The 11,456-nt window shown below is 46.7% G+C and overlaps 1 protein-coding gene across 1 annotated transcript in view; it reads right to left on the reverse strand.

The window, feature by feature from the left end:
• Positions 1 to 5,106, reverse strand: part of T265_11863 (hypothetical protein) — a gene marked incomplete at both ends in the record, with an annotated part of 53,899 nt that extends 48,793 nt beyond the window's left edge. The window contains 4 exons of the mRNA XM_009178661.1: positions 881 to 1,009; positions 4,047 to 4,195; positions 4,914 to 4,968; positions 5,032 to 5,106. Coding sequence (XP_009176925.1) covers positions 881 to 1,009; positions 4,047 to 4,195; positions 4,914 to 4,968; positions 5,032 to 5,106 — 408 coding nt within the window. The remainder of the gene's footprint in view (positions 1 to 880; positions 1,010 to 4,046; positions 4,196 to 4,913; positions 4,969 to 5,031) is intronic.
• Between the last annotated feature and the right edge of the window lie 6,350 nt (positions 5,107 to 11,456).

Consider the following 11,456-nt stretch of genomic DNA (forward strand, 5'->3'; position numbering starts at 1 on the left):
GGTGGACTAAAGAGCGTTGAGGCCGACAGATCCTCATGCAAACGGCTGAGAACTTGGTGCAACCTGATGCAACCCAAGACTTACCAGCCAACCACGACTGAGAGGAGGTATCTTGAACTGAGTTCGTCGTCTGGCCTTGCGAGAAATGCGAGTAAATGCAACGCTGAACCAACTTCTTAAAAAATAAGAAGATATGCATGACGGTTGATGTTTAAGTCACGATAAGACTGTCCAGAGACCGGCATAATCGTCGGGTAAAAGCGTCTTCAAACTTCACCCAGTACGCTCATGAGACCACAGGATTCACACTGTGGATTGGGTGGTCCCCATTAATGTCAGACAAGGGAATGTCTGGAAGAGTTCAAAAAGTATGACAGGTGAAGTGAATGCGGAGATTTTGTTAAGTAGCACTCACTGGTTTCCTTATATCTTACGGTGTGTATTTACGTAGTCAATAGTAAGGCATTTCGCATCTCCCGGATACCCAGATCCGCCTTTGAGGCTGGGAAAATAAAAATCATTGGAGTAGTGAAACGTCAGAAACTAACACGAACTAGCGCCGATCAACAGAGGTGGAAATAAACTGCTTGCCAGTGGATGACCACTACTCGTTTCTCTATTGAGAGCTCAAATAGTGCAGCGAGTATTTAGCTACACACCAGTATGCATCTCGCTGTCTGTATTTCCGTTTCAAATTATTGCACCACCGCTTTTATACCGGCGGATGGAGAAAGCGGCTCCCATCGTTTTTGACGGGAAAGCAACTGTAAACTCCCAGTATGTCTTTCTTGCGCTGGGATTTGGTCCATTTTGTCAAAAGCAAATAAAAGTGGTCACGTGTTTCCAACCATCAAGGGTTTCATAGGAAAAATCACCTTACCTGATATTTGGCAATCGCACCGCTCTGTAAATCGGATTCGATGTTGCCCGGATCCAAATACGCTATGCTCATGAGAAAGCCGGGGCCGGTAAAGGCCCAAAGTTTGCGAAAGCTGAATCCTCCGCATCGCTAAATGAGAAAAAAAAGGGGGAGAGAAAACGATGAATAGCAAAGAAGGGATGTGAAGGCATCGGCTTTTACGCGAAGTCCTGTAAAACTGTGAATCGCACCGTACCGATACACTATACTCACCCCCAAGGAAAAGTAGAGGTCGTATGGAATTTTGAACCGATATCCCAGTTCTTCACCCTCGTACCTTGTCACACCGGATAATTCGTACTTTGAAACTAAAAGTCTTGAGTCAAGTCAAGGCGGGAGATGAAGTTTCCCAATACCAGTTAAACGCAGTCAGGACCCTGGAGTTGAGTTCAATAAGTTCAATAAGTTCACATCTTAATCACTGAGCAGTTTCGAGCTCATATGTCTGTGAGCAACAAATTTCATTCGGATGATTTCAGGGTGTCACAATGAAAACCGAGGCACTCATCAACAACAAGTAAGCGAAAAACCTCAGAAGTTTTTGTGGAGAGTTGGTTCAGTCATCATCATCGTCATCATCATCTCCAGTTATCTTCGTTTTGGACGCCAAAGATGACGCATGTTGGCAGGCATTTCTCGTGTCTAGGCGGCTTTATTTGACAATTTTACAGTCACGAATTAAGAAGCTGTCAAGAACCTATCAATGAACTCAAGCTCCTTCTTCTGAAGTTTCAAAGTGGTAAATGAAAGGTACTCAGGTAAGGTCTTGAACTCTGAAGGTGAGTATAATATGCCGAAACAGGGAAGGACGCATGGTTGTCAAATAGCAAAACGATGTCATTCCAAACTCCACAGGTAATTCGTTCGTTGTAACCAAAATGCGAGCACTGGTTCCGCGGTGACGATGATGGCGTCTCCTGGTGCGATGTCAGTCGAACGAGAGACAGTGCCGACCTGCCTCCTGGTCCAATGTTGCGAGAGTCAGTCGAACGAGAGACAGTGCCGACCTGACTTGATGGATAAGTTACAGGCATGGAGTATTTGAACCTAGCGTTGCAGTCTATTCGTCGTGCAGAAACAAAAAAATGACGAACAAGGATTTGCAGTAGTTCACGAAAGTAAACCGTTGGTCATGCAGCTAACCGTGAAACCTACTTCAAAACGCGATGGTCAAAACTTGTCTCTTCATTTGGTCGTAGTTGGTTTAGGCGAATGTTGGTCGTGGGTAACTGTTTGTACTCCTCTGTAACGGGAATCTAAAGGTAGGCACCTGACACGTCAACGTGGGCAAAACAGATACTACCGTACTTCTTGACGAAAGTAATATCGGGTCAGGGTAGCAGATGTGTTCGAACGAACATTTAGGCCCGTTGAGTAGTCCGAACCAAGGTAAACCGTTCCTTTCGGTTTTATCACAACGGTGGTCTGCGCGACCAGGAAGAAACAGCATACTGGTTGTTTTGAGCAGCAAGAATTGGCAGAGCTGCATGTGTACCGCCCTCGTAGTCTAAGAGCCGGTGTAGCGTTTGCAGCGAATGAGACACTGCTTTCGCTTTTATACAGCAGCTAAGACCGGCACTATAAAAACCGATAGCCACTCTGCAGTTTTTGAAAAAAGTAATCAACCATGACTGGTTGTTTTCTTACCTTCAGTCGATGCATTGGCACGCTGAAAACTGACTGGTCAATTTAAAAACCACCTAGTCAATATCCAAGAAGGTTACAACTTACACGTGACTGGATGCATCGTGCGAAGACCAGTTTTTTTAACGGACTATCAACTTCACTAGGTAACAAGCTTAACTCCGGATATAGTTCGGACTGCACTTGTCAACTTGTACTTTACAGAACCCATGTTCATTCACGTGTGGACATATATGATTGGGATAATGAAGGCAGTATCGAGTTGCATATTGATTGTTTCCCCGTTGGCATCATGCTTACAATTCGGAACAATGAATAGGTTCCTTGAACTCTGCGCGCATATGAATGGTGAGCTATAAAGATTCAGAACTTGCCAGAGTTCTAGAATACCATTTACGGTTGGTGGCTAGAACGCCCAAGGTTTTGGAGAGGAGGCTCGTATAGTGAAGATGAGAGCTCAATCACATTTCTTTGCTCATATGATTATTTTGAAGAATCTTACGTCTCCGAGAATGCCACAGTGGTGGCCTATGATATTAAACCTAAGGAATGACGACTAAACGAGTGGCTTCCGGTGCGCAAAATCAGTTTGATATGCAAAACAGCGTTGTTGTGTAAAGAATCCATTCTACGAAATGGTACGGAGAACAAGCTGTGTCACTGCAGACTGGAGTAAAACTCCCTGATAACAGACCTCTTAACTGGGGATATCTCACAATTAGGGACACTTTTGGAGGTCCCTGTGGGTTTGTCACTGACATTTCCTACAGGCCAGTATTTCGGCCTTGGGTTAGGGTTATGGATAACGGCATGATTTCATTTTTGTTCTGATGGATTTTAGAAAGAGATCACCCTGGGCGCTTAACATGCAGTCAGGATTAAAACGCGTTTGACTACACACACAAATTGACAAGCGTTCAGGAGATAACTGAATCAGCATTAATGACATCAATCTTCAGGTTGACAGTCAGGAAAGGGTAATAAACAGGATATGGATCGAAAGAACTGTCTCAGCCTATTATGCTCAAACGTGGTATATAATCAGACCAAACAGCACACAGATCTCGAAACCGAATCGAAATCGGATAACGAGATTTAACAGCTACCCGAAGCAGTACAAAACAACTTTGTGGATGCTACCATGGAAGACAATACCTCCAAAGGAAGTAGATCTTATTTGAAGCGCAAGTATCCGAAATAATTGCTTACACTTAATGGGCAAGGCAGTGGGTCCAGAAAGAATGAAACCAATGTGAACGTAAAGCGGGGAATCGGTGTGTAACGTAGACACCGGTGAATAAATGACGTGCGACAGAAAAGACTCCCACATTCTAAATTAGCAGGTCAGTGGTTGTTGGGCTAATCCACTACCAACAGTTGTTTCTGAATTGGCCGGAAAGTTTGATCTTTTGTTATTCGAACTACGCACATACATTCGCCTAGTATCGAAGCATCCGACATGCCAAAACTGTGAATAACTCACCTGAGAACCCACATCATCATCAATATGTACCTTCTCTTCGAAATCATCTATAGGTGCTGGGGGCCGCTGCCGACGGCAAGATGATTCTCTGGGTGTATGGGACATGCCGTCACTTAGCAGTGGTGTTCTACCTTCGATTTCGTCTGCGTCTGAATTGAAAGCATAGTTACATCAGTTCTGATCACATACCACCAAGTACACTCATCCGGTACGATGCATGACACGGGCTGAAATGAATGATACATGAGATTTGTAAAATTGACAGCAAAATGGGGAACAGTAAAAAACTCATCTGTTTGGACGGAACTGAGTTCCATATGGAATTGTTGTGACGTATATATGACTAGTAACAGTGTGTTAATAAGCAGTCTTCTCGGCAGTATTGTTGTGTATGTCATGGTCGTACGTGGGCTGAGATACTGTCAAGGCGCCCACACCTAGACAGGAGGACGATTAGGGTCCTCAACCACAGCCTTTGACTCAAAAGCCTAACCGCAAGGCAGCGGTGTTCGGCTGGAAATGCAAGTACATTGCCATTTTTACGGAGCACGTCGCCATACGTTCTCCAACCCCCAACCTCGAGAGCACACACAATATTACGAAATGCAAGTAATTGCCATTTTTACGGAACACGTCGCCATACGTTCTCCAACCCCCAACCTCGAGAGCACACACAATATTACGAAACTTAAAGGAACTGACGAATAGTCGTGACGATAAACGGCGTCCTTTGCTATGTTTGGTCCGACTAGTGACAAAAAATCAGCCCTGGTAGACTTTGTCCCGGTAAGGAGCTACTAATGGGAATGGGGACCGCGTGATCCCCACTGCGCCTGGTTGGAGACACTGCAAGATATGGCTACCAACCGATATCAGTGGCGTTCTTGTTGTCAGTTTCTATCCAGATTGAATGAATGAGTGTCTGCAAGTGTAGACACCCGGGAATGATTGTAGTAAGTTGGCACTAAGTCCCTTCCCTGCCCACCTTTATTCTTTTCTCCACAATAAGGTTTTCATACAAATCTTGGTTGTTTGGTTGTGTTGTACGGCAGTGAAGCATTGGTGTTCAACACTGATGTCATGCTGCCGGTAATGATGATGATGATGATGAGGCACTTTGGATTCTTCCAGAATTTGTACTGAAAGATGTCAGTTGAACTGCTCGTTAGCGTTGAACCCATCGATCAAGATGGGCTGCGAGTGAATTGCCGCTCCGTCCTTTTTGCATGTTTCTCTGACATCTGTATTCTTTTGACCGGTTGATCGAATCGGTTGAAACAGGGCGCGGCCGTTTCCTGCAGCGAAAGCCTTCTCCATCTCCTGGACCTTCACAATCCATCAAGTTCACCGTCGTTCTTCAGGCTCTTGATTAGCTGACGTGTGAGGGGTCTGCGCGCGCCACTTAAGTCACCTTTTTCTGGCATGGCTCATATGGCATCCATAAAATCTACTGGTCTCGACGATATTCAGTGTTCATTTAATCAAGTCAGATGCCTTGGACAGATAGTTCTAAAAGCTGGGAACACAGCCTCTTTAACTTACTTCTTTCAACCTCCAGCTAATCTTTACATCAAAGTAACTGTGCGTTTCCAGTAGCTCTTCACCCAGATCAGTTGGATACTACTGAGCTACTGGAACTCGCCAAATTTCATGAACGGTGAAGCAGTGCTTCGAAGTGCCTAACGCCGAAGCAAAGCGAAGTGATCACCGAGTCCGTACAATGGCATGATTGGGATCAGCCTGCGTATTCCAGAAGGAAGAGCAACCCGTAGCTCAGACTACTCATGTATCACTGATAGCCCCATAATCAAACGTAGTACATGAGTAGCTTGCGGATGGTCGCCTCCAAGTAAGTGGATATGGGTGTTTAGGCTGAAAGCTCGCGCTGGCCAGGAGCAGATGGTATTCAGTACACAACCAAAGAGGTTGCTTCCGACTAACCGAACGCTAAGGACTGGCTTCTTTCAGGCTCAGTCGTCCACGTTGCGCGTTCATAGCACCTACAAAGATGACTATGTAATTTTTTGCTGACAACCGAATCAGTCGCAAATAATCTCTGTGAGACCCATCCTTCTAAAATTCAGAACGGTAGCCCATCAACGCGTAAGCCGACAAACGTCAGTTCACGCAAAGCCAAACAGCTCACACACAGTTTGGGTCACACTTGCTAATCTGAGACATGGATGACGACCGAGTGGCACACACCTGAATCTTAAGTGACGTGCGTGCCACACTATGGTGAAGACTGCTTTGTTGTATGGTTGTGATTCACAGCCTGTTCGAGCGGCAGAACTGGTACATCCTCAGATCTTCCACTCGTTGTCTTAGAACCGTAGTTCGTGAAGGCGAATCCGTAACAAGACAAGTAGAAAGTGTTCGTTTGTGTAACAGGAACTTTCACGTCCAGCAACAGAAGCTGCGTTGGCTAGAGCATGTATTGCGTATGCCGAACCATCGGTTGGCGAAGAGAGTAGTGCTTTCCGTACTGAATTTGAATTGGTGCCAGCAGAGAAGTGGCAAACCTTTGATCTGGCATAGGTTGGAGAGACTACGGAAATTTTGTTTATGTCGATGCAACGTGCCTTCTGAGATAGAGGCTGCGTGGTCTTCACTGCTGTTTGTAGATGCATCAATATATGGCTGCTAATCAATGTCAATGGTGTCCCTGTTCTCAGTTTCTGTTCGCACTGATAACTACTGAGAAGCGTGCGGACCCAGAAATCAAACGAAACCACCAGAACCAGCGCGAGATGGCTCAGTGGTCAGAGCGCGAATTTACTAACTGAAATGTCCGTCGTTCGAATCAGAGGTCTGCCTCTCGACTTCCCCTGTCTTTGCTTGGGTAACTTGGCAGTATCCCAGCCCTCATGTTTCCTTCTGGTGGCACGGCAGCTAGAACCAAAAGGGTGTTACAGCTGAACGAACCAACGCCTTCAATGTCTGCCGTACGTTTGATATGGATAATATTCGATGTCGGATACTAAATGTCACTGGAAACAGACATCTAAGGCTGTACTTGCTGCCGAAACCTCTTCTTGCGGTACAACCCAGCCAACACTAGCCAAGCACTAGATCCCTAATGGGCTGTTCCTTAGCTGGAGCAGGTTGCCACCACAACTCAACTCGATGCATCATCCGACGCCAGGTAAAATTGAATGTCCATGCCAACCAGGACTCTTGCCAAGTCTAAAAGGCCGAAAAACTGGAAGGTGCGAAAAATGCTGGAAACGTACGCGAGCTGTTCCACTTCGTTCGTTCTATGGGTCCTCGGAAGCCTGTTATCCGCAAAACCATCAGAAATCGAAATGGCTCCCGATATCCAGCGAAGAACATTTGGTCTATTGGTTTTAGATGACGAATAACGACTTATCTGGCCACCTGTTACTTCCAATCCGGACTGCAGATCTTAAACAGAAAGATAAATGGTGAATCTGGAGACCCCTCTACCTCAGAAGTTTTCGAAGGCATGTCTCTAATCAAGTGTCATCGTGCTCCGGGTTCTGACGACCATCTATCTACTCTGTTCGAGAATCGCAGTGTATTCCTCAGCGAGTACCTGGCTAACACATTTGTGACTATTTGAGAGGAAGAGTTCGTCTCAAATAATGCCTATCCTCAAAAAGGGTACTCGCGTTGAGTGTAATAACCATATGGGTTTACTTCGATTCCCATTGTAACCAGGCTTCTTGGCGAAACTGATTCTTCGTCTTCTTACGGCAGCAAGTGAATCATTGACCAATGACAATCAAGCGGGATCTCGATCGAGCAGAGGCTGTGTCGACCGCGTTTTCACACTCCGTCAAGTGTTAGACCAATGCCATATGCACAAGCGACGCCCGATCTCAGTGCTCCTGGACTTGGTACGGCAGTGAAGCATCAGTGCCAACAGTGATGTTGCTGTCATTGATGATGATGATGCTCCTTGACTTCAAGAGTGCGTTCGATCCTGCCAGCAGTCGTAATCGCAGTTGCTGAGCTGTTTTTGAACATAATCCGGTCCAAAAATCCGCATACTCCTGAGCACGAGTGCATGGTAAGCTCTCCGAAAACTTCATCACAACATTAGTGTCTGGAAAGGATGTCCAGTCTCTTAATTGACGTTCGAATTCATCGATGAAATAAGACGAAGAGTAGATCTTCCGAACCTCGATGTTCATGTCGACCGTTATAGGTGGTTACGTTATCAACCTGGAGTACGCAGACATCGTTCTGATGGTTGACGACGAAGGACAAGCATAAACCAGGCCACACGCGGTCTGGTGCACTGCGGTAAGGGGTGTTTGGCCGCGAGGCATCACATCTTTGACGTCATATTTTTTTCCTGAAATGTCTTGGTAGCATTGAGAGTGTCGAATGGTCTCAACAGAGTGATACAAAAACGGGTATCCGACTCTGCCGTATGTACTTCAGTCGAGGAAACCATGTTTGGGTGCATCCAGCATCACAGGCTGTGATGAGAACTGAGGACAAATGTTCAAACACCCAGCTATGACAGACCCCGGAAGAAGGAGCAGAAGAAAGATGTCCAGAGGGAACGCACTGTTGACGAAAACGTAGCAGACACCGATGAATGCCTATTAAATACACTATGGGTCACCTTGGAGAACATCAAATTCAAAAGCGCGCACATTGTAACTGACCAATAGAATCACGGGTCCACGGATTGATTCGCAAGATTAGAGTTTTCACGTAAGTTTCCCAGGTCGAATTTGTTCTTGCCGTTCAGCAGTTATCTTTCACCCTAAAGACCCAAGCAAAATAAGGGTGTAGAACTGCTTTTTAAGTTCTCAGCGCGGGATCATAAGCTTGCAAACCGGGCTCGCTTGGGCGAAAAAACTTGCATTTGAAAAACAGCCGTTGGAACCACCAAGACAGGAAGAAAACTAGTGTGCCTCAGAGGCTTCTTCGGAGCCTTGGACTCGAACCGGACATACAACCATTAAGTCTGTCAACCTCTCTGGTCACGCAACTCTCGGCTCGTCAACTTCGGAGGCAGCAGAGACAGCATTCGATTGCCTGTCCACAAACTACCTCATCTTTTTCAACAAACTTTGCGATGTTGAACAGTCAGTTTGCCCTGAACAGCATTTCATAATCGTACCCACAGAGACCTGACTAACACCAGATGTCTCTGACGCGGAGATATCGATATACGACCACTCTGTTTTTCGAGCTGACTCAAAACGAGGCAGAGCTGGTGGGGTTGCTTTGTACTTAGATGCAGCCCTACCCATCCCGATTGTCCTCTCTGACGCCCCTCCCGCACCGTTTTGCGGTGCGCTGCGTATCCAAATCACGTGCGCGGGTCCGATTCTCTCCTCCTGCGTGTTGACGACGTAGCCCCTTTAGTCCTCCTGAAGATGACCAATTCCTAATACGAACCCTTGAGCAACTCTCCGCTGGCTACCACTTCACTCGTCTGCTGGTAGGTGATTTCAACGTTCCGAAGACCCCCTGGGTTGAGCTCCAGCGCGCCGGGTCAATTAAATATTTTGCGGCGTTGCGTTCAACAGACAGCTTGGACTCAATATGTCGTTGCACCCACGGGTTACCGCACAGGTCAGCTACATCCCTCCTGAATCTTGTCATCACCAGCGAAAGACGCTTCGTTGATCAGGTGGTAACCGACGCTTTATTGGGGCATGGTGACGACAATGTGCTGACTTTCGATTTCATCTGATACTGGGCCAGAAAGCCCAAACCTCAAACTTGGATTCGAAACTTCTGCCGTGTAGAATTTTCGGGAATGCGCATGTTTCTTGAACACTTTAAAATGTGACCGGCCTCAGTGGAAGACTTATATGGGAGCATTGCCCTGAAAATCCACGAGGCTGACGCGACGTTCGTCTCAAAAAATCAGCATGCAGTCAAACGATCTTTAAGCTACCCAAAAGGATTCAGCGTCTTCTGGAAAAGTCTTCTTCAAAAAGTTGGCTACCGAAGACACCGAAGATGAGCTAGCATTTCGCAAAATGCGGAACCGCTGAAAATCAGAGATCCGCCAATGGAACACATGAGAACAAGCCACCGTCGTGGACCTCGCCCGCGTAAACACAAATGTGCTTTTCAAATACATCTGACATCCCCGTTCATTCTGTGACAGGAGCTGGTAACCCAAGAGTGGCCCAGTGGTGGTATCTGGGGTCTACGAAGAACACTATGCGTCTGTAGACAGCCCCACAGTTCTCGTCACATACAATCTTGCCAAGGAGCCAAGGTGAAGGAAATTCGTCAACCCTTGCGCAAGATTCTGCGTGTTGGGGCCCGACGAGGACCACCCAAGAATCCTGAAGGAAACGTCTTCCAAGCGAAGGTAGGTTCTGCCAACTCTTCTGCAGCACCGGTCTCCATTGGAGTTTCCCAAGACTCCGTCCTGGGACAAGTGCTGTTCCTGATATACGCCAGCGAGTTTCCAGATCTTCTCCCAAGATCATGTCCACTTTTTGCAGATGACTTGAAATCCTGGAGTTCCAAACCCAGTGCCCTCCAAACGGATAAAGACGCCGCAATGCGGTAGTCGTTGGGTTGGAACCCTCCACTGAATGCCAAAAATTGCGTCCATATGTAATCTTGGGGAGACTAAGCGAATACCTATGTCATGCACGGTGATAAAAGACCAGAAAACATAACGAGGTTAGACGCCAAAATGGACTTGGTTATCTGGGTCTCCTTAAACTTTTACTTCTCACTGCACCATGAGAAATCGGCCCAAAAGGCATTCGCCATTTTACAGATGATTCGGCGCACCTTCTCCCGTATTACTCGCACGGATTCCCAAATACACCATGGGGCCTACGTCAGACCGCTCCTTGAATACGTCAACCGAGTTGTCCATTCAGGACGTGCGGAAGACGTAATTCTCATTAGGCATGCCCAGCAAAGTGCTGCAAAATGGTTGCCAGCTTCAAATCCGTGGACTATGAAACGCGTCTCGCGGTGCTTATCCTCTTTCCCCTAGAGTTCCGTTGCCTCCGAAGAGACCTAATTCCTGCTCATGCCCTGTTTGAATAAAGCTTGGCCGGCAAGATTTTCACCGTTGACTCAGTTAAAACCTGGCGTAGACATAGTAGGATTATTTTAAAGCACAGAACGCACATATTCATTAAGGAATACGTTTTCTCATTTCTGGTAGAAGGTGCGTGGAATAACCTTCCTTCGGCGGTTGTCCATGCTCCTTCTAGAGCCGGGTTCAAAGCACCATTGGACACTTATGCGAGTCCTCGCGCTGGCAAGCGTGTTGCTCCGCGATGAGAACTTAAGCAGCAGTTGTACGCCCTTTTCCACTTGTGCCTTCAAGTGAACGACAGCTGCTGATCGACAAGAACAAAACTGGCCCTGGGAACCTGGCAACAGCCTGGATACTGTGTATCACTCTGTGGGTCCGTGAGTGCATGAACAACTGGCAACCAC

This window comes from Opisthorchis viverrini (assembly GCF_000715545.1).
Source record: "Opisthorchis viverrini unplaced genomic scaffold opera_v5_620, whole genome shotgun sequence".
NCBI classification, from domain to species: Eukaryota; Metazoa; Platyhelminthes; class Trematoda; order Opisthorchiida; family Opisthorchiidae; genus Opisthorchis; species Opisthorchis viverrini.